The sequence below is a fragment of the Gopherus evgoodei genome, chromosome 9 (genome assembly GCF_007399415.2).
Source record: "Gopherus evgoodei ecotype Sinaloan lineage chromosome 9, rGopEvg1_v1.p, whole genome shotgun sequence".
Taxonomy (NCBI): Eukaryota; Metazoa; Chordata; order Testudines; family Testudinidae; genus Gopherus; species Gopherus evgoodei.
Window position 1 is genome coordinate 26,207,758 of NC_044330.1, and position 26,882 is coordinate 26,234,639.

The window sequence follows — 26,882 nt, forward strand, 5'->3', positions numbered from 1 at the left end:
CTGGTGACATTTATTATTTATTATGTTTTGAGTTTCCATCTCCATGTTGATGACTCTAAAACCCACATCTCCCTCCTTCTGTCTAGTCTCGTACACAACTCTCCTGGATGGTCCATCTCTATCCAAATATGAACCTACCTTCCCCTTTGCTGTTGACAACTCCTTTACAACTTGTTTCTTCTAGGAAGCTTTGTTATATTCCCGTCCCCAGTGATTCCTTTATTCCTTCCTGCCACTGAATTCTTTGCCCTGTGCTTTAGATACCAATGGTTTGGGGAAGTGTTGCTTCTTCAAATCACTCTTCTGCCTATGATAGAAGATGAATTGTTGAAGGGAACTAACAGTATGTTTATACTGCAATTAAAAACCTGTGGCTGGCTTGTGTCAGCTGACTCGGGCTAAGGGGCTGTTTAATTGCGGTATAGCTGTTCAGACTGGAGCCTGGACTCTGGGACCTTCCCATCTCACAGACTCCAAGCTCTAGGACCCTGTAAGATGAGTGTTCCAGAGCGCGGACTCCAGCCCAAGCTGGAACGTCTATACAACGGTTCAACAGCCCCTTAGCCCGAGTCAGCAGACACAAGCCAGCCAGCATGGGCCAATACTTAGGCTATGTCAACTGCAGCATAGACATAGCCTAAGTATTGAAGGGGACTGGTATATTAATAGGCTTAGAAGGATTAGATTTTAGCTCTGATTTATCTATAAACATTGATTTCACAGTACAGCCACAAACCAACCAAAAAATATTTTCATCGATGACAAATGAAATTTACTGATAGGCAAAGTAAGAAAAATGTTGCTTGAGGACTTATTAGAGTTTGATTTAAGGATATTTAATTTGTATAATTTGATATGATGATGACAATTTGATTTTTAATAGTTATAAAGCTTTAACTTTTTTTTTGAATTTCATTGTCTACTCTCATTAAATTGTTGTCTGAACCCCTGTTGTTTTCCCCCTAATAATTCCTGCATCTGTGAAAACTTTAAATTTCTAGAAATTGAAAATACACTTTAAAACAAACATTGATATTATCCATTGAAATTTTTTTTAAAAATTTAAATTGAATTTAGCCATGCCTGTATATAAAGAATTAACTTCTGGACTTGTAAGTTATTACGAGAGTACGAGTGTACAAACTACCATTGTATAAAAACACAAACATGGAGTATATCTGTTCCTGCTGCTTATTCCTATCTTAAATGATAATACCAAAGATGGTAATTTCCACAGCAACAAATTGTTCCCACATTTGATACTAGGTATAGATAAAACAGTAAAGATAGATGATCTCTTAAACACCACTCTTGGTATATTGCAAATGCTTTCAATCAGGTATCTGCAGAATTGATGCTAAATGATTTTTTGGTTTTTGCATATTTAGAAGCTCCCAAGTTGTGCTAACCATTCCCAGATATAATACACCAAGTTCTGTTCCACAGATCTTACCAGTTTCCTTTTTATTCAAAATCTTAAAATTACCCTAAAGATACAGACGTTACAGCACAGATATGCTTAGAGGGCCACAATAAATAGATACTATAATTTTTAGTATTAAACCAAAGACAGTAGTTTAAAATATTTTCCTATGGCTGACTCCCGCCTTTCTCTTCTTTTTGCTGATGACTTTGCTGTTGACTAACCAGAAGTCCATAGGCTCATATAGTCAATGCTGACAATCAGTCAGCTTTCTATTAAGCACTTCATCTGTCATTAACCAGCCAGTACTGCATTGCCAGCAGAAGCCACTTATGTTTGCAATAGTATTGCTTATATGTTAATGTGGAACCTGAACAAATTATGTGATAGAATATGGATTGAAGATGCAACTGATCACATAATTCAGCTCATTAGAAATGTGCACTAACTTCTAAAAACTCCATGGAAACTGGTAATTTTTCCATAATGTATCAGTTAAATTAAACTGCAGTATTTCATATGACTTTTTTAATCCCCAAATCAAATGGTCTAACCCAAAGGTACAGTTTTGTCACAATTGCAAAAGCCTGCAGCACTTAAGAAAAAGATCTTAAAATGAAAGTGTTACATCTGTATCTCAACAGAATGCTCTGTATGTTTTTCTATTTAAATTTCACCATATTGGGTGAGAACACACTTATTGCCCTTGATCCTTTGTTCAAGGTTAACACTTGAGCAGAATTTTTAAGGCGGCTGCCCTTAATGTAGTGCATATAGAACAGGCTTAACCCCCCCTGTTTTCAGAATCTTAGAGTCCATTCACAATAACTGAGTGGTCATTTGAATCAACATGTTTCTTGAATTGATGGTACATGAATCTGACTTCATAGAATATCAGGGTTGGCAGGGACCTCAGGAGGTCTAGTCCAATCCCCTGCTCAAAGCAGGACCAATCCCCAGATAGATTTTATTTTATTTTTTGCCCCAGATCCCTAAATGGCTCCCTCAAGGATTGAACTCGTAGGCCAATGCTCAAACCACTGTTGTACTAGATCCAAAATGGAAAACTGTTCATAGAGAAATGAATTCTTTATCAAGAGAAACTGCATGATTGCCATGTAGCTATGCTTGTCAAAACCTTCAGCATTATTTTAGCTAAACATTATTTTAATATGCTGCTGTTCGGCCCAGGCGTGTGTGTGGTTTTTTTTTACTTGAACAATCTAACACAGATATGACCTGTTCAGACAGAGACATAATTCTGTATTTAGTAAGTTTTTTTTGTTCCCTTTCTCCAGTGAAAATTTAGACTAATGCTGTTTAGCTTGATGTAATGTGGTCAAAAGAAGTGTTTGGTATAATGATGATGTGTTTCCAAAGTACTGGAAAGTACATTGATGCCAGTTTGAAGAAAGGTGACTAGGAATGAGAAACAGTAGATTTACATATGCCTTTTTATCCTTTATGTCCGGATGATTTATTTTTGCTGTACAGCATTGAATTTTCCATGACATACCATTGTTTACTGTTTTAACTTTCAGATAGGTTCATTATTATACCTCTGCATTCACTGATGCCTACTGTTAACCAGACACAGGTATGTTTCATTACTTACAATATTCTTAACTTTTATTGTGCATTAAACTATAGTAAACATCGGTAAATTATAGTAAATGTCTCTTATTCTAAGTGAAATCTTCTAAACACAGATTTTGCAGATAAAATTGGTGGTTTTTTTTTTTTCAACTATAGCCTATGCATAATTTGAAATAAAGCTAAGCGAATGTTAAAGTCTCTTTGGTTTGTAGTAAATAGTCCATTTGTATTTTTATAGTGCTTATCTATCCGGATGGCACTGCTGCAGGTACCTTCAAACATGGTGTTGATTATGGCATTATTTAGCGCATACAAAACAGATATGAGGGCAAGTGTAACTGTTCAGACCTGCAAAACACTCAAAATGATTTTGTGCTTTGTTTGGTTTTGATAAATAGTCTGTTTTACTTCTGTTATTTATATATCTTTTCAGGTTTTTAAAAAGACCCCTCCTGGAGTACGGAAAATTGTAATTGCTACCAACATTGCAGAGACTAGGTAAAACATATTTTTGTTTCTATGTAGGTAGCCACATTTGTCAAATAACACAATTCTTGCAAAATAAATGCTAAATCATAACAGTAAAGCAAAAGTGAAAACTGTTAAATATTTCTAATAAAATGCATTTGGCTATTCATAAATAGGTGGTACAGTGAATTAGGAATTTTTCTTTATAAATATGCTAAACTAGATTGATTAAATCTTCAGACCTTTTTATTGGAAGCTGATTGGTCTGTGGAATGGTCATAAAATGACTCAGTGAACAGATCTGTTGTATTAATTTGAGCTACTTACTATTCCTGACAAGATTTTTACCCCTATGTTTAAACCCTGTTACCACTGCAGAGCCTGATTTGGCTCTTTTTTGCATTGCTTATCAACATGACTGTCAACTACATTCCACTGCAGAACACTGATAGTTCATGATTAAGAAAATATACAACTTGACTGTAAGATCCCATGTTGAGTTTGCAGAGCTGACAGTTAAACCACTTTTTCATTTGTAAACTGAGAAAATATAGAAGTTACGACAATAAACATGAGCTTCCATAATGCCATCACTAGATGCTTTATAAGTATTGGTCAGACTTTTCATATAAATTAAGCTAATTTACATTAGCTCCTTTTTTACCATGCTTACATTTTCTAAAGTTCTGTCCATTGCCTTCTATAGTTGTTTAAAACTTGAGCTCCCTTCTGTAAATCTTCCATACTTTCTTATAACATGTAATGTAAACTATGCCAGATAGTTCCAACTATGAGTCCTGCTGAAGCATGGAGATCATCTACAGGGGCTCATGTAAGTGTCAATTTCAGTTCATGGCAAAGCTTTAGAAATTCTTTTAGCATATAGCATGGTGTTGGAGAATTAAACTTACTGTTTTTGGTATATGAAATGCGTTTTTAAAAAAACACACATCTTCCACTTATCTGCCCCTTTTAGAATGATTCTATGGTAATGTGACATCTACTAGTGAGTGATACCAAGTATTATCACAATATTATACTTGCTTGTGTGCGTCAGAGAAATATGAAATGAATGTTTTTAAAATGTGTGCAGCATTGTCCCTCTCTTTTTTTCGATGTGCAGCAAGTAAATTTCATTTGTTGTATTTGCAGAGCACTTAAAATTACACCAATGAAGTTTGTAAATATAATGCATCATCTAATATTGCAAGTAAAGTAAATCCTGCACTCTGTAGACTAACTTTTCTATGCATACTGTAAAGATTTAAAAAAAACACTTATTTTTGACAGCATTACCATCGATGATGTGGTATACGTTATAGATGGAGGAAAAATAAAAGAAACTCACTTTGATACGCAGAACAACATTAGCACAATGGCAGCAGAATGGGTTAGTAAAGCTAATGCCAAACAAAGGAAAGGTCGAGCAGGAAGGTAAGAGAAATGACTATTGATATTAGAAAAATTCTGTGGCAAACTTTAAAAGGGAAACAAATTCGTTCACATTGGAAGTGGAGAACTTTTAATGTCTAATGAATTACAGTAGTGTATCTTAAGACACTTTCGAGTGCTTTCTGTTCTGTTTTTCACTTTCCATTATAAAGCATAAGCCGGTATGACATGCTCATTCTTTTATTGATGGAATGACTTTGGCATAGTTCTGGGAATGAGTTCTTATTTAACTTGATTGGCTCTTGAATATTTCTAGTAGTAGTACTGAATTTTTTAAACTCCATGGTGTTAGTAGTCTTATGTTACCTCTTCATCTTTGCGCCTTGGAAGAATATTGAAGCAAAAATTTGTCTGTAAACTTAAAAACTGCTTTCCTTGCCAAACACATGGATCACCTGTTGTCTAGCTCATAGACGGTGTCTCTGCTCCCGCTTCTCCAGCCTTTTCACTGCTCCTTCATTAAATGTTGCTGCTGTCTTTTGTAGTTCTCTCGTGTTCCTGCTGTCTGAAACATTCCTCCTGTATCTTTCTGCCTTATTGGCTTTTCGTTGTATTTCAAAACTCTGAAATGGCTTTTTTTGAATACACCTTTTAACTTGTATACCTTTATTTTAATGTCTTGAAGTTTTGGGGGATATACTATGAATTTTGGAAATATTTGATTTTCGGTGAATATACTATCAATTTTTGAGTGTTTGGGAGAAGCTGTCAATGTAGTTGTAAGTATTGTTGAAAGACAAAAAATATTTCTTACACATTTTGAATATTAGAGTCCAGCCGGGTCACTGTTATCATCTATATAATGGTCTCCGTGCCAGCCTACTGGATGATTATCAATTACCAGAAATCCTAAGGACACCTTTGGAAGAACTTTGTTTACAAATCAAGGTAATTATCTGATATGGGTTAGTTATTTTAATATATTATAAACTTTCCATGTTGATAAGAGAGTGAAGGGTTTGGCATAACGTACTATGCTCAAAACTTACTCTGAGCCTGAGGCTGTTCCTAAGCATAACTCGATGTAACAGATTACTGCTGTTTCAACAAATTATTTGACGGAACACACTTTTAAGTATATTTGTACTAAAGTCTCCTAAATACCTGGTTTAATATTAAATGAAAGACAAACTCTATTAAAGTAAATCTGAATTATGCTGTTTCCCTGAACTCATATGCCCACAAGCCAGAGAATTTTTTTTTCTTCCTGTTCACCTACAGGTCATAAGACATGGCACCTTAAAGATGGGTGTCACATAACTTACTAAAAACAATTAAAACTGACTAAGTTCACTGGCTTGCCGCTTTGTGTCATTACTTTTATTGTTTGTTTTTTCTGTAGTAGTTTTGACATGGCAATTCTCAGGGAAATTGGCTGAACTATTTGCTATCACTCACACATCCTCAAATGTGAAGTCATGGAGATAATTTTAAGCACAAACGATGAAGTCGTGACTTGTAACAATTGTTAACACAAGTGCTGGACATGTACCTCACATGAGTAGTGGATCCCTAAACAAAACTTGTGACTATAATAATACCTTTTCATTTTTATCAGAATTTAACTGATTGTAGAAAAATAAAGGAACACTTGATAAATCTGAGTACTAACCTAGTGAAATTCAAACTTTAAAAGTTCTGATGTATTAGTAACTTTGCAAATTAGGCAGTAGTTTCTCAGAGGTCTGCAAATGTATGCTGAATTAATGGTAACACATAACTCAGAATCATATCTGTCAGAACTTGCATCTCTTTTATTTCAGATTCTAAGGCTTGGTGGAATTGCTTATTTTCTGAGTAGGCTAATGGATCCACCATCTCGTGAAGCTGTGATGTTGTCCATAAATCATCTAATGGAACTGGTAAACTAATACTTAAACATATGCTAGAGTATATTATGTTCAGGTTCAGTGTGACTTATCGAACTACAGAAGTCACTCTTAAGATCAGTACTGAGTAATGTTGCTGAGTTACCTTATTATAAGATAATTTAGACATTGCTGATTATATGCATTTTGGTTATTGGAGCCACTCAGCTTCTAGTGGCTCTCTCTGCATCCAAACTGTACTTTACTGCACTGGAGACACTATATTTTCTCTTATGCCTTAAGAGGTATGCAGTGACTGGTACTAACTAGTGTCCTGCCTTCCAAGGTGCTGTGTAACTGAGGGTATGGATACATTTGGAATTTCAAAGCGCTGCCCTGGCAGCGCTGCGAAGTGTGAGTGTAGTCAGAGTGGCAGCGCTGGGAGAGAGCTCTCCCAGCGCTGCATCTAAACCACATCCCTTACGGGTGTAGCGTGCAGCGCTGGGAGCCGCGCTCCCAGCGCTGCTGCCCTGATTACACTGACGCTTTACAGCGCTGTATCTTGCAGCGCTCAGGGGAGTGTTTTTTCACACCCCAGTTGCAGCGCTGTAAAGTGTGAGTGTAGCCAAGGCCTCAGGAACAAAGGAGAAATAATTTTAATTTTATTTTAAATATTGAAAATGTTTTCTGTGCCAGATTAAAGTCACTCTTCAGGATCTTGACTTTCTAAATTTATTCACATTTATGCAACCTTTTCTTGAGGCTTCCCAGCTGAGCTTTAATTCCCCTGTCTCTGCTGCTTGAAACTGTGCCATCTGCTTATGTCTCTGTCTAGCTAAGACTTCCCAGACTAGCCAGATCAATGAAGAGTTTGAGATTTTTCCATGGAAAATAAAAGTAATTGGGAAGAAGAATCTAATTGTGAACAGCCACTTGAATGGTAATGGGATAACAGGCATAAGTGGGGACTGAGGCCAATAAACAAAGTAAGATAGAAAAGTCACTTTGAAGTGTCAATCAGTTGTCAAATGTAGCTTTGCTTTTCATATGGGGTTTAGTGACACACTTGTGCTGATGATTTTTCAGTTGATACTTTTTTGTTACCTGTACGTATCAATTGAAGCAGTCTGTTCGGTTGCAGGGCAGCAGCACTGGGAAGGATCCACAACTCTTACTCACAGGTTGGAGGGATTCTGAACAAGTTTAAGTAGAAGGAAGAACTCGGCAGCATAGTTGGTAGGGGCATGGGAAGAGAAAGCTAGTAGCAAAAGAGGGGGGTGAACAGAAAGGGGAAAATATGTAGGAATGGTAACATGGAGTAAAAAAAAACAAACAGGAGGGCACTGAGAAAAGAGCTCTATAAAGTGTCTTCAAATCTATTGACTCTTTTCCATCTAGGGTAGTGCCTTCAACATATTCAAGAAGTACTTTGTCCAATAAGCTTTTACTAACACCAATAAATTTTTTAAAGCCTAAATAAAAGGCTGATTGTTGTTAAAGTAGCCTTCTTAAAGACATTCTAACGCTCCATGTTTGGTATTGAGTAATACATAAATTTAAACTAAAAAAAATTCAAGTTTGATTGCTTTTTCAGCTGTCATGTTCCCCCCCCTTCTCCACTAGGCACACTGCCTGTTTTCAAAAAATTCTTCTTCTGTCCCCAAATTCAAAAAGTGTGTGTTTATTTTTCTAACAGAATGCTTTGGATAGACAAGAAGAACTGACTCCATTAGGTGTCCACTTGGCACGATTGCCAGTTGAGCCACATATTGGAAAAATGATCCTTTTTGGAGCTTTATTCTGTTGCTTAGATCCAGTACTCACAATTGCAGCCAGCCTCAGCTTCAAGGACCCCTTTGTGATTCCACTGGTAAAGTATCTAAAAAGAGAATTGCAAATAAAATGAACAAATTATTTTATATTTTAAAACTTGGTAGGATATTAGTAAGAGGCAGCATAAATACTTCAGCGTAAAAACTTCAATCTAAATTTAAGTTTTCCGTAAGTGTGGCCCACCAATCTGTCACAATAGAGTGCTGTTGTTGGCTATTGGAGGTCTCTTTAATTTGCATGCATAGAGTACTGTTGTTGGCTATTGGAGGTCTCTTTAATTTGCATGCATAGAGTACTGCTACGTTTGTCCTTACTTTAAAAAAAGAAAATTGGGAGAATAATAGCATGCCAGAGTCCTGGATGTGTGGTATGCTCTAATTTCTTTTTTCTTTAAAGGGCAAAGAGAAAGTAGCAGATGCAAGAAGAAAAGAATTATCAAAGAATACTAAAAGTGACCATCTAACTATTGTGAATGCTTTTGCGGTAAGTCTGTTTTAATTAAATGTTCAGTTGACTTAGCCTTTGAAGTTGTGCTTTCAGTTTAACTGAAGAACACTTGAAACAAAATACTTGATTCAAAATCAAATCTCATCCCCATGCACTCACAAAGCATTTGTATGTGGCCTCTTCACACAACCATGTTTGCCCTGCTTGTCTTTAAGAACCTTGTTTCTGAGACAGTAGGAGTAGTAGTACTAATAACTAATTCCCTGTTGGTAGCATTAGGGAGAGGTGGGGAGAAAGAGTAACTTCATAGATATGTTGCAGATGTCTAAATATCTGTTAAATATAAAATGCTTTGTATTAAATATGTAGATATCAAACCTTTTCTTTTTAGTTTTAGTCACTTCCACTCATCCTCCCTTAAAAATCAGTGAAGTCCATAATTTTTCACTTGGAGGGGCCAGGACTGACTGCACCAGTCTTGGGGAGATTCTTTCTTTTGTTTTTTCCCATATCTCAATGAGAACTAAGAAAATACTTGGCCTAAAAGTCCTGCTGCACTGTTAGCTCCAGGCTACTGCTATTATCATCAAGAACTGTTGTTCGCAGTGAGTGGAGTTCTAACAGCAAAGGTTAGAGCTCAGTCCTAATTTTTAACGAATAAATATACAATGCGCAACTAGACTGATAAAACAAAAAATGAATCAAAATGTCATTTTACTTTTTCTATATACTGTTACCTTCAAACATTAAAGGGTGCACTTCTGATCCTTTGGGGAAAAGTATAGCTATACTTTTTTGCCCTTTTCTCTTTTTTACATATAGATATTAGTAAATATGTGCCCCTTTGAACTGTAATTGAAAGTAGTTTCTATTTTCAGGGCTGGGAAGAGGTCCGGCAACGTGGTTTCAGAAATGAAAAGGACTATTGCTGGGAGTATTTTCTCTCTTCAAATACACTTCAGGTAATCATCTTAGTAGTGTGATGTGGCAGAAAATGTTTACTTGTGGGGGAAAAAATTGTTTGACAGAGCATCATTCTCCAAGAAGAGTTATTTTGTACCCTGATATTGTACCGCAGATGCTGCTTAACATGAAAGGACAGTTTGCTGAACATCTCCTTGCAGCTGGGTTTGTGAGTAGCAAAAACCCCCGAGATCCCAAATCTAATACCAACTCAGGTAAACAGTGGGAAAAGAGGATATTTGATAGACTAATCCATGGTTTGTAGAATGAATTATTTACTTTGTTATCTTCTACAGATAATGAGAAGTTACTCAAAGCAGTCATCTGTGCTGGTTTATATCCAAAAGTTGCAAAGATCCGTAAAAGCTTTAGCAAAAAGAGAAAAATGTAAGGCTTTAATCTCATGTTTGTATTCAAATTCTTTGCTGCATAGTTAGTTTTTAGGTGTTAACCAGTATCTTTGAAGTACTTAAATGCAATCTTCTGTGTAACTAATCATAGATGTGGATTAATTTATGTGAGCTATGGAGTTAATTAAATCAGCAATACTTAACAGTTGGAGACCTGCAAATATATCATTAAAATGATGACCTGACAATGTTACATAAACATGTAATGTCACAAATATGGAAACAGCATGACTGTCAAAGAATCACACATCAGTTTTTTCTCTGCAATTACACTTGAGACATGACATCCTCTCCCTTCCTCTTTAGTGGTTGGAAAGAAAGAGACCCCAGCAGCACTAGTTCACTTGCGTACCACTTCCTACTATCTACATTTTCCTCATATTAATAGCATGGGTAGTGCACCTTTGACCGACACTCCACTTTGAAGACTCAGTTCTTGTTGACACTCAGCCTGAACTGAACCTAGTCTGCTTGATCAGGTGCTGGAGATCAGCTTTAGTAACTGAGTCACCCACCCTGCCATTTTTCAAAGTCAAAACTTAAAGGTAAACCAGTCCTAAGATCATTTTCTGTAGCTTCCTCATTCAATTCACTAGGATGGTGCAACACTGTATTTCTGCTACCAGGTTAAGCTAGGTGAGTGTAAATGAGCAGCACTGGCCCAGTTGCAGGATTCTACTGCTGCATAAAACAGTTGTTTTGTTCTACAGACCGCTTTACAAGAGGTTCTCCTATTGACTGCCTCTCTTTCCAACACCCCAGTGCCCACTTTGTAAAACACTCCCTTCTGTGGGCCAGTAGCAAGCAAGGCTTTGTGAACAACATTTGGAGAATCACTGCCCTGAAATAAGTGTTCTCAATTCTGGAACTCTACAATAATGAGTTCCAGAAAGAAGAAAATAACTATGCAATGTACATATTGCAGTTGATTTGTCCTCCTCTTGTTCCCTTGGGGGCTCAGTTAGATTTCAGAAAGGGGATTTGATTTCCTATAGGTTGTCTATGAAGTATCCTTGTACTTGTTTACTGGGCTAATTATTGCTGTAAATAATATTTTGTTCTATATTCCTACATTTTTTCTGAATCCCAAGTACCTATTATAGAGAGAGCTCACATTGCGGGTGACTTGCATGTTTTCCAAGACATTTTTGGCAATTTGCATCGTATATCCACTTTTCTAAGTAAACTCATAAGTGCTCCCTTTTGAGAGAGGGTGAAAATGTCATGAATGTTTCCCTGTTTGGAAGAACTGGGTGCCATATTCTAACTTCACTAACAAGGGACAGCTTAACCTCTAATATGCATTCTTAACAAGGTACAGCTTCATGGGAAAAGGTAAAAACTGTTTTTGAATGTCACTTATTTTCAGAAGTTTACTACAGTGTAGTGCAGAATTTGATGAAAAGCCCATCAATTTTTTGATAAAATACTGATGTACCTTTTTCAGAATCTGTGAATATCTATTTACCTCTAACTTGTCAAAAATCTTTTTTTATAAAGGGTGAAAGTTTGCACCAAGACAGATGGAACAGTTAACATTCATCCTAAATCTGTTAACGTGGAAGAGACAGAATTCCATTATAACTGGCTTGTGTATCATTTGAAGATGAGAACTAGCAGTGTAAGTGAACACTTTTACTACTTTCTGAATCTGTATGTTAATATATTTTTGAAACTAAAATAAGTAAACTTTTAAAACATAAAGCAGCATTTTGCATTTGGTACAACTTAATATTTGACATAATAAAGTGGACAGGTAATTTTTGTTAAAATCAAGCCAATATTGCATTTTATAAATGTATATAACTAGCTCATTAATTGCAACTACTTGGTATCTTGACTACGAAAACATTGTCTTAAAAAAATAGTATCTTGTGTTTTCAAGCAGAAGTGGGTTACCATCTGGTGTGATGCCAACTCTTAAATCTTTTCATATTGAAATGCTAAGTATCTTAAATATTTTAATTTGCGCTCCAGAAAGCCTTATTAGCTGCAATTACTACCTGCCATGTACTTGTACAAGGTAAACCCCCTGAATCTTCAGGAAGGTTGGTAGCTAATGTGAATCCATAGGTGGTGGTTGGCTTGACTGCTGCAAACCTCATATTGCTGACCATCTCTGCTCTTAGTACTTTCCTCTGTGCCCATCTGTCTCCTCTCAATCCCTCCAAAACTCAGCTCCTGAGATGCCTTTTCCTGCTGGTGTGACAAATCACCTCCTGCTCTTTAGCTTCTCTCCAAATTCTAACTTTCCAACCCCTGCTACTCCTTTTCCCACATCTCCTTCTGCATTCCTTCATTTTCCCTTTGCTTTGCCCATATTTCTGTTTTTGACAGCCCCCTTGGCTCTCTTTCCCCACTTTAAGATTTGTGCCTCTGATGCCATCCCATTCTTCTGGAACAGTCTTAAACTTAATGTTTGTCAGTCTCCCTCTGTTTGCTTCTTGAGGATTGAGGGGAAATTTCAAAGGGCCTACCTTTGCCATGTAGAATTCTGCCTGTAATATGCCCATTTTTTTTTTGGTACTCCTCTGAACTTACATGCCTGCAGATTGTCAGTTCTTCTTCGAGTGATTGCTCATATCCATTCCAGTTAGGTGTACGTGCCGCGCGTGCACATTCGTCGGAAAACTTTTACCCTAGCCACTCAGTGGGCCGGCAGGTCGCCCCCTAGAGTGGCGCCACCATGGCGCTCCATATATACTCCTGCCGGCCCACCCGCTCCTCAGTTCCTTCTTACCGCCCGTGTCGGTCGTTGGAACAGTGGAGCGCGGCTTAGCTGACCTCCACTTCCCTAGCTACTCGTTTTCTCGTATATAATTATGCAGTTATAACACTTTTATATATATATATTTGTATGGTTATACGTTTTTCCTTTGCTAACATGGTAGTTTAGTTAGCGGGGTTCAGGAAGTAGCCCTTCCATGAGCCCAGTGCCGGAGCCATGCATGGCTCACCAGATTTTCAAAAGGGGCCCGGCTTACCAGAAGCCGCGGCCGAAGAGAGATCTACATGACTCCTGTTTGAAGAATCACACTTGACAGATAAGTGCCCCATTTGCAAGGCTTTTAAGCCGAGAACAAAAAGGTGCGGGACTTTCACTTGCCCCTCCACCTTGGGCGCGGAGCGATGTTCAAGCGGCGGGCAGAAGCGCCTCCTCGGCACCGGACCCCGCCGGTACCACCAAGGCCTTCCGGCACCGACCGTCGCCGGCACCGATGTCGACTCGGCACCGTTCCCTTCTTCCGAGGTCGAGAGAGTCTACGATTCCTGCTGGTGCCTGGCGGCTCCCCGGCACGCGCCGTGGTTGAGCCCCCTGCTCCCGCTACTTCCGTGCCACCTGCATCGCAGCCAGAGAGCTCGCCTCAGTTGCGTTATCCGGCCTGCAGAGGCACCGATGACTTCGGCTCCGTCGATTCCAGTCCCCCAGGACCAGGGAATCCGGTGCCTGGCAGCTCCCCGGCTCGCGCCGTGGTAGAGCTTACTGCTCCTGCTGCTTCTGTGTCAGCTGCACCACAGCTAGACAGCTCGTCTAAGATGGCTCGCCCGGCGCCGACGACGTCGGCACCGTCGATCCCGGTCCCACGAGGGCCGTAGAATCCGGTGCCTGACGGCTCCCCGGCACGCGCCGTGGTTGAGCGTATTGCTCCTGCTGCTTCCGTGCCAGCGGCACCGCAGCCAGAGAGCTCGTCTAGTCGGATCGCCATGCGCTGACACCTACTACGGCACCGATGACGTCGTCACCGTCGATCCCGGTCCCATAAGGGCCGTCGAATCCGGTGCCTGACGGCTCCCCGGCACGCGCCGTGGTTGAGCGTATTGCTCCTGCTGCTTCCGTGCCAGCGGCACCGCAGCCAGAGAGCTCGTCTAGTCGGATCGCCCGGCGCCGACGCCTGCTACGGCACCGATGACGTCGTCACCGTCGATCCCGGTCCCACAAGGGCCGTGGAATCCGGTGCCTGACGGCTCCCCGGCACGCGCCGTGGTTGAGCGTTTGCTCCGGCTGCTTCCGTGCCAACGGCACCGCAGCCTGAGGGCTCGTCTACGTCGGATCGCCCGGCACCGACACCTGCTGCGGCACCGATGGCGTCGGCACCGTCGATCCCGGTCCCACACGGGCCGTAGAATCCGGTGCCTGACGGCTCCCCGGCACGCGCCGTGGTTGAGCGTATTGCTCCGGCTGCTTCCGTGCCAACGGCACCGCAGCCAGAGCTCGTCTACGTTGGATCGCCCGGCACCGACACCTGCTGCGGCACCGATGACGTCGGCACCGTCGATCCCGGTCCCGCAAGGGCCATAGTATCCGGTGCCTGACGGCTCCCCGGCACGCGCCGTGGTTGAGCGTATTGCTCCGGCTGCTTCCGTGCCAACGGCACCGCAGCCAGAGCTCGTCTACGTCGGATCGCCCGGCACCGACACCTGCTGCGGCACCGATGACGTCGGCACCGTCGATCCCGGTCCCGCAAGGGCCATAGTATCCGGTGCCTGACAGCTCCCCGGCGCGCGCCGTGGTCGAGCTACTTCTCCGGCTGCTTCCGTGCCCACGGCACCGCGGCCAGAGGGCTAGTCTAAGTCGGATCGCCCGGCACCGGCACCTGCTTCGGCACCGTCGATCCCGGTCCCGCAAGGGCCGTAGAATCCGGTGTCCGACGGCTCCCCGGCACGCGCCGTGGTTGAGCGTATTACTCCCGCTGCTTCAGTGCTGACGGCACCCCAGCCAGACGGCTTATCTAACTCGGTTCTCCCGGCACCGGCACCTACCGAAGCTCTGATGACCTCGGTACCATGGATCCCGGCCCCACGAGGGCCGTCGAATCCGGTGCCTGACAGCTCCCCAGTACGCACTGTGGTTGAGCCTGCTGTTCCCTGCGCGCCGGAGATGTTACCAACGGCGAGGGCTCTCAGTGCCATGACGGAGTCAGTGCTGCCTGACCCGGGCACCGCCGGTACGGGTAATACAGTCTCTTCAAGGGACTGTCCCCTGTCAGTACAGCAGAGCGGCACCGTCTATGATCACGGTCCCGCAGACGCGCCAAGTCCTGTCGGCACACCGGACACCACTGGCAGTCCCGGTACTGTTTTCCTCGGTACGGGTCACACTCACTGCACCGGTCGGTGTCCCGTTCGCCGACCCGCTATCGGCACCGTTCCGACATCTGGCACCGGGGCAGGTACCTTGACTCCTGTAGCTCTTCTCCGAGCCTCGAGATCTCGGTCGACCTCCCGACACCGTTCTGGTTGCGGGTCTGGATCTCGTTCCAGGTACCGATACGCCTCCCGATGCCGGTCCCCGGTGCCGAGTTGGGCAAGGTCCGAGTGAGTCAGGGACTCGGCCCGTGCCCTCTTTTAGTACCTCCATGGCCGTCCGGACACGCATCCGTGTCACCCCATATGCGCGGATTTTATGCTCAGGACCACGATCCTGATATTATGGCCAGCGGGCGCCAGCCCCGAAGCGGAAAGAGCCTTGGCGAATGCAAGGTGTACTCTGCAGGGGCCCTGCACCTCTGGGGTGCGAAGCAACCAGCCTTGCTTAGCTGCGATACTTATAGCACCTGGGTGGAGGAGTTTCTCCCTCGAACCTCCCACCTAGAGTTCGCTGCCGTCTTGGAGGACGGGGGAAAGGATTTACCCTTTGTTGGTAAAGGCATCTTCGCGGCAGAGACAGCCCCAGACTGCAAAGCCTGCTGGACAATAGGGTCCTAATGCGTCTCAGCATGTATACGCCTGCGACCAAACGCAGGCCTTTATGGCCCCAGCCGCCATACTCTGTGCCTAGCCAGAGGCAGAACTCTGGAAAACGGCAAGGCCAAGGTGGTCGCAGACAAACGTCAGGCCCCCTAAAAAGCCAAAGTCGAGGTCCCTCGCAATTACCACTGGGACCAAAGACGGACCTTCCAAGGTTCACCGGAGGGCGGTGTACCAGTCGCAGGACGGGATCCTGATCCCGCTTTCTCCTGGCATGGCCCCAGTTACTTTTAAGTCGCTGGGTCCTGCGCACGATGGAGCATAGGTACCACCTTAAAATTGCTCCAGCCCTGTCCCCCTTCAGCGGACAAAAGGGGCTAGCGGTTTTACTCCCGTTATGCCCTAGTCCCCCACTCGACCACAGGTCAGACCTTCCTGGTCCTGCATGGACTCAACCGGTTTGGGATACGGTTGAAGTTCTGCATGGTATCCCTGGGAACCATTATTCCATCCTTGCCTCCGGGGGGCTACTATGCCGCCCTGGATAGGAAGGACGCGTACTTTTGCAATGCCATCTTCCCTCCGCATGGGAGATGCCTCCGCTTTATAGCCAGCGGTGAATACTCCCGGTTTACGGCCATAGTCGCCGCCTACCGTAGCTATGTCGGATATGCGTTTTTCCGTATTGGGACGATTCGCTTATCCGAGGAGACTCTGACACACAACCCACTCAGCCGTGGGCATCGTCACGGTCTTATTCACAGATCAAGGCCTGATGATTACTATAGAGCAATCCACTCTGGTTCCCACGCAGAGGTTGGGCTTCCTAGGGGCTATCTTGGTCTCCTACCTAGCCGGAGCCTGCTTATCGCAACTGCGGTTTTAGGCGATGGCATCAATCATCTGAGGTCGGAAGGCTTTCCCAACGACCTCAGCTCGTTCTTGTCTCAGTCTCCTGGGTCCATGGTTGCCCGCAAGTTTGTAACCAAACACGCCAAGCTCCGCCTCCGTCCTCTCCAAGTCTGGCCCACCTCGGCGTACCGCTTGGACAGGGAGCCAATGGTCATGGTAGTCACCGTTCCCTCGAACGCCTTAGGCTCCCTAGAGTGGTGGCTAACCCCCTCCTTGGTGTGGACAGGATGCGGTTTCATCCGCCCCAGCCCTCACTGCCCCTGACGGCGGACGCATCATCTCTCTGCTCGAGTGCTCATGGTCACCTCCGAGCTTAAGGCCTTCGGTCTTCTAGAGAGCTGGCATTCCTCATTAATGCCCCAAAAATCAGAGTAGTCCGCCTGGCGTGCCAGGGGTTCCAGCGGCAGATGCGAGGCCGTTGTATCTCGGTGTTTACAGCCAACACAATGGCCAGGTGCTTCATAAGCATTCAGGGGGGACATAGTCCTCCCCCCTTTTTTGTCAGGAGGCCATCCATTTCCGGGTCTTTTGCATGGCCCGCTCGATGGAGCTGGCGACGTCCTTTCTCCCAGGCGTTCGGAACGTCTTATCTCTTTGACTCAGCAGGTCTTTCCTGTCTTACGAGTCATCACTCTGCCCCATGTGAGGCGTCCCGCTTTCCGGAAGTGGAAATGGTTCCTCACACAGACCTGTTCGCTCACCGCGAGTGCAGGAAATGCCAGGTGTCCTGCTCCTTCCAAGGTCTCTCCTCGGAATCGATCTTGGACGCATTCCTGATACCGTGGAACGGCCAACTGCATTATGCCTTCCCGCTGTTCCCACTGGTTCGTTACGTCCTGCTCAAATTCCGCAGGGGCGGAGCGTGCGTCATCATGATCACTCCAGAGTGGTCCAGGCAGCACTGACATACCACGTTGATCGGCCTGTCAGCCCAGACCTCATCACTCAGGGCAATGACAGGCTTCGTCACTCGGACCTGCAGCCTCTTCGCCTCACGGTGGCTCCTGCGTACCTGAGTTGGGGTGACAGGCAGCCTTCCACCTGGTCAACGTACCGAGCCAGGTGGAAGCGTTTCCTTTACAGCTGCAGTACGCTCGATCTTGCTCCTGCTGAGGTCTCGATCCCCTCTTTCTGGCCTGCCTCTGGCCTTTAGCGGCAGGATCTGGCGGTATCATCGCTGAGGATACGCTCAGCAGCCGTCCCTACCTTCCAGCAGGCTAAGATGGACGTTCAGTGTCCCACGCTCTATGGGTTCGAGGTCCCTCAAGGGCTTGGAGCGCTTGCACCCTCGGGTGCGCCGCCCAGCCCCGCCCTGGGGCCTCAACCTAGTCTTGGCCAGACGGGTCTCTGAGATCAGAGCTCTTACGAAGGTTCCACAAAGACAAGGTGCAGTGGTGACCGCACCCGGCTTTCCTCCCTAAGGGGTTTTGGCCTTTCATGTTACCCACAGCTCAACGCAATGGGCATAACCTTTGCACTCCTTGGACATCTGTGGAGTGCTCGCATTATCTTGTGCTGACAGAATCATTTCCTAAGGTGCCCCAGCTCTGCCCCGGTAGCGGGCCAAAGGGAGGGCTTGCTTGTTTTCCTCTCAGAGGATCTCATCTTGGGTGATGGCGGACATCCCCACTTGTTCTGATTTGGCTCATATTTCCCCAAGCCACATCACCGTGCATTCTACCAGGGCTCAGGCTTCATCTGCCGCCTTGCTGGCTCGTGTTTCTACCCACGAGACCTGTCGCGAAGCTCCATTGGTCCTCGGTCCTTACCTTTGCTTCGCAGTATGCCCTGGTTCAGCAGTCAAGGGAGGCTGTAGCCTCTGGCTCGGCAGTTTTATTCTGCCATATTTCACTCCGACCCCACCGCCTTTGTAAGGCTTGGGATTCACCTAACTGGAATGGATATGAGCAATCACTCGAAGAAGAAAAGACGGTTACTCACCTTTGTAACTGTTGTTCTTCGAGATGTGTTGCTCATATCCATTCCGCACCCGCCCTCCTTCCCCACTGTCGGAGTAGCCGGCAAGAAGGAACTGAGGAGCGGGTGGGCCGGCAGGAGTATATATGGAGCGCCATGGTGGCGCCACTCTAGGGGGCGACCTGCCGGCCCACTGAGTGGCTAGGGTAAAAGTTTTCCGACGAATGTGCACGCGCGGCGCGTACACCTAACTGGAATGGATATGAGCAACACATCTCGAAGAACAACAGTTACAAAGGTGAGTAACCGTCTTTTCCCTGGGGTGGAGACGTGATTCAGCACACTGCATCTATAATGTAGTGCATTGTGTAATGATACCTTTGGATAAGTCCAGTGGTAAAACAACTGCTTCTAACAAGATTGTTCCTTCACTTGATATCATTAAGTGCATCTGGAAAGGAAAGGGTTGTTTGTTTGTTTTTTTTTGCTTTAACTGGAACTCCCGTGCAACTACCTTAACTAGGAGGGTAAGTAATTTGTTAGACTTCAACAAATCTTTGTGCTAAGGGAAATTGTCAGCATTCATGAACACTTTTTGATTCTTCACGTTAATAAAAAAATAAGTGTTTGAACTAGTGATTCGCTACATGATTGAAATTAAGTTGATTTATTGATTCAGAAATAACTTTTAACAAATCATTTTAGGTAATGTTTTTTATTTGTATTAAGCAACCTAGTAATGTCATTTTGGATGTATTAATATACTTTTTAGTGTTACTGAATACTTTTTGACTTGTTACAGATTTACCTGTATGATTGTACAGAGGTCTCTCCATACTGTCTTTTGTTCTTCGGAGGAGATATTTCCATCCAAAAGGATAAAGATCAGGATACCATTGCAGTGGATGACTGGATTGTCTTTGAGTCTCCAGCAAGGATAGGAAATCTAGTTAAGGTGATAGTCCATTTGCCTTTGTTTTATGCAGCTTTTCATAGTAATATCAAAAATAACAACTTGCTTAGACAGAAGGGCCCTTCAAATAACAGATTGCAGAATAACTATTTACAAATCAGTATATGGAGTTTATCAGGTTTTGAAGCTTTTATCTAACTAGTCCTTTTTAATTTGACTTTGTGTTTTTAAAAAAACTAGGCTTTGTGTTAATTCTTTAAAAGCTTATTTACACAGGAGTTTCTTAGAACCATAAAGAACTACTATTGGATAAAAACTAGGTAGTCTTAGAAAATATGTAAATATCCAAAAATTGGTTAAATTCTATTAAGTATGCACATGTATATTTGATTTTAAAAATCAGATTCTTCTGATTACCATTTTTCTTCCCAAGTCCACTTAAATTTAAGTCAGTACTTTTTCTTCCCATTTGAAAGCTGTTAATGGGATTCATAGCTGTCTTGTTCTACTGGTTCTTGATAGTGACTGTCTTGTCCACCAACAGAAGGATATTCCCTTACCCACCTTGTCTCTCAAAATCATATGGTTGTTGCCGTGTTGGTCCCAGGATATGAGAGACAATGACCTCTTCCACCAACAGAAGTTGGTCCAACAAAAGATATTCTCACCCACCTAGTGTTTCTCATGATTTTAATTGTCATAACTGACCTGCAGGGCTAATAAATGAGTGAAAAGCTGACAATCCTAGTTTCTACATAGAACAGCTGTTTCTGGTGGGATCTGACAGGAATCAGTTCTCAGCTCTATACTATTTAATTTTATCAGTGATCGGGAGGAAGGTGGGGACATAAAATCACTACCGATAGAGCTTGTAGATGATACACAGATTAGGGGAGTAATAACTAATGAAGACGACAGGTCATTGATAAGCTGAGCTCAAGTAATGTCATACACCTAGAAACAAAGAATGGTAGGCCATACCTACAAGATGGGGGACTCTATCCTGGGAATCAGTGGCTCTGAAAAAGACTTGGGAGTCATGTTGGATAATTAGCTTAATGTGAGATCCAACTGCGGCCAGAAGGGCTAATGAGATCCTTGGATATATAAACAGGGATCTCAAGTAAGAGTAAAAAGATTATATTGCCCTCTGTATTTGACACTGATGCAACTGCTAGTGGAATACTGTGTCCACTTCTTGACTTGTGGACCCTACAGTATTGAGAAATTGGAGAGGGTTAAGAGAAGAGCCACAAGAATGATTGAAGGGTTTTGAAAAGCCTTATTGTGAGACTTAAGGAGCTCAATCTATTTAGCTTATGAAGGAAAAGGTTAAATGGTGACATAGTCAGTCTATAAATACCTACATGGAGAGCAGAAATTTATAAGAGCACTCTTCAGTCTAGCACAGGAGTGGGCATACTCTCTGTTTTAAGCCAGCCTGCGAGCTCCCTCTGGGGTACCAGGTCAGGGACCACACCACACAGCTTGGCCTCACTCCGGCGCTCCATTTGGGGCACCAGGTCGGGGGCCGCACCACGCGGCTCCCGGAAGCTGCAGCATGGCCCCGCTCCAAGGGTCACGGGCCTCTCCATGCCTAGGAGCTGGGTAAGCACCATTCAGAACCTGCACCCCTGAGCCTCTCCCCATGTTCCAACCCCCTGCTCCAGCCCTAATCCCCCTCCTGCTCTCCAAACCCTTCAATCCCAACACGAAGCACCCTCCTGCACCCCAAATCTCTCAGGCCCTCCGCAGAGCCCGCACCCCCAGCTGGAACCTTCACCTCAGCCCTGACCCCCCTCCAAACCTCTCAGTCCCAGCCCAGAGTACACTCCTACACCCCAAACTCCTCATCCCCAGCCCCACCCCAGAGCCCACACCTCCAACATGGGGGCAATGATATAACATGATCCAGTGGCCAGAAGGTGAAGGATAGACAAATCAGTCTAGAATACAGGTGCAGTTTTTTAACAGTGAGAGTGAGTAACCATTGTAACAATTTAACAAGGGTTGGGATGGATCACTGGAAACTTTTCAAAATTAAGATTGGATATCTTTCTAAAAAAAAAGCTCTAATTCAAACAGGAATTATCTCAGGGAAGTCCTATGGTCTGTGTTATGCAGGTTATACTATATGATCAAAATGATCACACCTGGCCTTAAAATCTATTAATCTGGTTTCCAATGGTAAAAGGTATTAATCTCTAACCCTAATGGTTAAAGATTTAGAACCTTTTAGAATTATTTTATCATGTCTACCCTTGAGTTTTCCTGTCACTTTAGTTTTTCCAATCACTTTTTTTTTTTTTTCCTGTGGGTTTTTTTAAATTTCTCACTCATGGCGGGTGTGGAGGAACCTCATGCAAATAGGGTGGAGTTGTCTAAAGAGGGGAATGCTGAAATTAGATACAAAATGCTGACAAATGCACAAAGTAAAGTGAGTGGAGGTGAATATTTTTTTTATTCAGTATTTCAGTCCTAATGTGGCAGATTACTTGTAACTATAGAAAAAGAAAAATCACAATTTATTAAGTTGATTGAATTCTTAACCTTGAAAATAGTGGGAATTAATGGAAATACTGGCCTTTTACTGGCCAGTAAAAAAAGATATTCAGAGATGCACATATAGTTATACTTCTCTAAAGAGGACGTAGTTCAGAAACATCACCTGGTAGTCCATTATTAAAGAACAAACCTGCTAATTACTTACAATTGTTCTATGCAGTTTTGTTGTAACCATGTGGGTCCCAGGATACTAGACAGCGAGAAGGTGGGTAAGGTAATATTTTGTATTGGACCAGCTTCTGTTGAAAAGAGAGACAAGCTTTTGAGCTTACACAGAGCTCTTCTTTAAGTCAGTTCTTCCTGAAAAACCTGAACAAGAGCTCTGTGTAATCTCAAAAGCTTGTCTCTCTTTCACCTACAGAAGTTGATCCAATAAAAGATATTACCTCACCCACCTTGTTTCTTTGCTTACTTTAAAAACAGCTTTTATCTTTTAAGTGACAATGAAATTAGTTGAATATTATGGCTGTCATGAGGGGTATGATGACTATTTATAGCAGGATGAAAGATACTTGTACACCTGAGGGTCCACATGATTTTTAATAACTCACATAGTAGTGTTAAACTATAATTTTCTAGCTTGTATCTATTTTTATTCCAATAAACTTTCTTATTACAGGATTTAAGAGGAGAACTGGATGACCTTCTACAAGAAAAAATTGAAAACCCACACCCTGTGGACTGGAATGACACTAAATCCAGGGACACTGCAGTGCTGACAGCCATTATAGACCTAATCACAACACAGGAGAATGAAAGTCCCAGAAACTATGCCTCTCGATTTCAGAATGAACGTTACAGTTGACACTTATGTTGGTGTTTGAGAAGATGACACTTCACTAGTTTCCTTTTTATTTTATAGCTTTTTGTCTAGCTAGATGAAAGACTTTTTAGGGCAACTCAGTAATTCCACTCGTATTGAAGAGCAGTTAATTTCAGTAGTTTATAATGGCTGTAGATGCATGGCATCCAATGTTTAATGCAGCTTTTTAAATATGACAGTGCAATGCTGTTGGTGTCCATTAGTGTATGTGGTTTATTTTGTCCTGTCTATACTTGGCTTCTTTATAACTGTAACTCTTTCAAGGAAAAGGTCTGTAAAATTCAAAATAGTGTTTATATTGTACTATCTAATTCATCAGATGTCCTGCTGTCCATGGAAAATGTCGCATTAAGGTTTTTTGAGGGAAAGTAATCAGGTATAGTAGTTGTCAAAAGGGGTTCAAACCAAGCAGCATCTTTCTTTCAAAACTTTCAACTGAAAGTAACTATTTTCATATTTAAATATAAACTACGTTCAATTTCTAGGCAAAGCAGCTGTTAAAGTGTACAGTGGGTAAAAATCAAAATAATCTTGATCCCAGTTATTCCATCACTCTTGCTTTTCCTTTTTGTACCCAGTGATCAGTATTGGCTGAAATTTCAGAGTAAGGCAGTGCCTTATCATAGATAAAAATCATGGCAGGAATAAGCTGTGCAGGATTAGTTACATTCTAAATTTTCCTTTAGAAAATAGAGTAAACTTTTTTTTTGCTAAAACTACACTTGTTATATTACTAGTTGTGTATCATGTTTGAATGCAATATGCTATTTGAAATTCCTTTTGTGAATCCTCCCTTAAGTGATGACATATTTGCCTTCTTTAGGATTTAGCACATCCTCACATGTTGGGTTAGAGAATTCCAAGCCTTACCTTGAAGAAAATTGACCTAAAACAGTGTATCAGTCTTTAGTCTCAGTTTATTTTTTAAAAATGCAAATCCTAGACAACATATCCTTACCTAGTGAAATGTAAGGATTTGCATTAACTCTAACATGACAGATAAACATGTCTAGCTTTTTGTATTGTTGCCATCATGAAAGAAATCTAACTTATTGGAAGCCTTACTCTTTCCACTTACACTACATATAAAAAGTGCTCATATTAAACTCCAGGTGCCCTGACATCCATTAAAAAGTATGCATTACAACAATTAGCTCGCCACAATAGATACACAAGGAAGACTTAAAAAAAGGGGTAGGTGGAGGGGAAAGGAGAGTGTCTGCTCTCACTACTCAATCTCACAAATCACCCCTCTGCTGCTTGGAACACTCCCTGAAGGTTGATAAACTGGGCCCACAGACCAGTGGAAGGAGGGAACTGCAGAGAATGCCCTGCCAGCTTCCCTCCTCTCATAACAACACTGGTGCTCAACCTCAAGTGCCTCTCCCTGCAGGTTTGTGCTGGTGGTTAAAACTTCAAGGAGAGATGTGGGAGTTTGAAGTTCTCTACTTACTGATCCATTAGAAAAATGCAACACTAGGAAAATAAGTTACAGATCCAGATAAAACAAATATATACGTTCCCAGCCCAGGTATCCACTAAATCCTACTTTTAAGAGTATCAAGAGCTGCTCTGCTTTGGGGAATACATGGTGGATTCTTCTGGCCACTAGTTTTGTTTCATCCCACATGCACAGTGGCATTTGGTTTCCAGGTCAGTGGTCTTTATGTTTAGAAAAAAATTCTTTAGCTCCTGGCCAACTGGAAACTTGTTTGAAAGCTAATGCATTCATTGCAAGATTTAAAGAACAGCATGGTATTCTGATTGTATTCCTCGACTACAAATAGAGAGAGAGCATCAGTCTCCAGCCACATAAATTGTACAATGTGGAAATTCAGTGTTTATGAACAAATGCACAAAACCTATTTTTTCCCCCATTTACTACTTTCTCTGTAATCTACTCAAGTTGCATCCAATGTCACTTGCTGAATGTAGCATTCTGCAAGTATTTCTAGGCTGTTCCACTAGTATAGCTGAGAATGTAAGATGAAAAAAATCCCTACTTTGAAGGTTTGCATGTAGCATTATTCTTATATCTGAATTACTGTTTTCCCATGCATTTGATTTACGTTAAAATTGCCATTTCATTTTACTTGGTCAGATGTACATTTCAATGTATTGTACACTGAATCAGTTATTCACTGAGATGGTACACACTAATATATACCACAAACATATTTTAAAATCTTAAATTGCTTGATGAATTTCTGAATCTAACTCTTTCCCACATTCTCAGCCATTCCTGCCTACTCTGGGTTGCATTTTGCTAGGGCAAACAAAAGATTCTGTTTCACAAAAAAATTCAAAGTTTGTTGGAAACTGTTTTCTTTCTCTTGGAACAAAAATGAGAACTTCTTTTAATTTTTTTATTTTTGTGAAAATCACAAGAGACCTCAGTAACTAGGGCCCTCACCTAGGATGTGTGAGACACTTTCAAATCCCTGTTCTGCCTAACACGGAGGAGGGACTTGAAGCGGGGTGTTTCACATCCCACATGAGTACCCTAACCACTCAGCTATGGGCTAGTCTGCAGCCTCTCTCTGGCTTTCACCAGAATTTCCACGCTGGACCTGAGAATTTTCCCTGATGCAAGTTCTTCCAAACTGACACTTTTCCACAAAATTTCTGTTTTGACTAATCAGCATTTTTAGACAGGTTTTTTTGTCAAAAATTTCAACCAGTGCTACGCTTTGCATGTCCTCTGTTAAATCTCATATAGTTTCCCTTGAAGCACTGTTCACTGGAGGGATTCTTTCAACTGGACCCATTCACATATTCCACCAATGGCATGCCTGCCATGGCAGACCCTGTGGTTATATTCTTAACACATGCTAGATATTTCTATCTTTTCTAGATAACTTTGGAGATCAGTTGTTGAACTTCCTGGTGAATCTTAGCATTTGTTATACATTCATTCCTTTTCATATCTACTATCTTCTCAAGGAATTTGACATCTGTCCATGCCTTTGGTGTATTTCTAGTTTTCACATCCATATGTTAAAGTAGAAATAAAATATGTTTTGTCTTTAAACTGTAGATTTTGATGACCAAATCTTGTTTAATCATGTGAATTCAGCTGTCATCTTGCCAAGTTGTGACATTCTTTCCTTCTGGATATCCCCATGGACTTGCATGTGACTGCCAAGGTGTACGAATTGCTTTCCTTTGCCTTCTAACGTACTGTTTGAGTGGACAGTTACTGAAATTCTTGTTAATTTTCTTTTTCATAATTTCATATTTTGCAATACAGGAGTGTTTTTTGCTATTTGCTTGTATGTTGGTTGACCTGTCACTTAGAGCTACGTTGTCAGCAAAATCAAAATCTCCTAGTCTACTGTTAAGTTATGTGATGCCTGTATTGTTTCTGTCTAGTCTATTTCTCATAATAAAGTCAATGGTAATACCAAACAGGACAGTGCATCCTTGTATGTTAAACTATTTGCTTACGTCTGTGTTTGCTTTAACTGCAAGCTGCATCTGGATTTTTTAAAAAAGCCTTAATGATGAGTCTTTATTGGCATACCATAACACTTCAAGATGTTGCAAAGTGAATCACAATGGAGGCTGTAAAATGTTTTCTTTAAACTGTGTGATGAAAGGTTTTTGCCACTTGATGTGCTCTTCAGTGATTATTCTTAAAATGAAAATCTGGTCAGCCCATGAC

At 42.3% G+C, this 26,882-nt stretch overlaps 1 protein-coding gene across 2 annotated transcripts in view; it reads left to right on the forward strand.

The window, feature by feature from the left end:
- Nucleotides 1–26,628, forward strand: part of DHX36 (DEAH-box helicase 36) — a 45,083-nt gene extending 18,455 nt beyond the window's left edge. For both annotated transcript variants that reach the window (XM_030574875.1, XM_030574876.1), the window contains 13 exons: nt 2,965–3,020; nt 3,453–3,517; nt 4,778–4,921; nt 5,710–5,827; nt 6,703–6,801; nt 8,444–8,617; nt 8,977–9,063; nt 9,906–9,989; nt 10,106–10,205; nt 10,287–10,377; nt 11,901–12,021; nt 19,720–19,872; nt 23,015–26,628. In XM_030574875.1, coding sequence (XP_030430735.1) covers nt 2,965–3,020; nt 3,453–3,517; nt 4,778–4,921; nt 5,710–5,827; nt 6,703–6,801; nt 8,444–8,617; nt 8,977–9,063; nt 9,906–9,989; nt 10,106–10,205; nt 10,287–10,377; nt 11,901–12,021; nt 19,720–19,872; nt 23,015–23,200 — 1,478 coding nt within the window. In that variant the 3' untranslated portion in view covers nt 23,201–26,628. The remainder of the gene's footprint in view (nt 1–2,964; nt 3,021–3,452; nt 3,518–4,777; nt 4,922–5,709; nt 5,828–6,702; nt 6,802–8,443; nt 8,618–8,976; nt 9,064–9,905; nt 9,990–10,105; nt 10,206–10,286; nt 10,378–11,900; nt 12,022–19,719; nt 19,873–23,014) is intronic.
- Nucleotides 26,629–26,882: the final 254 nt, after the last annotated feature.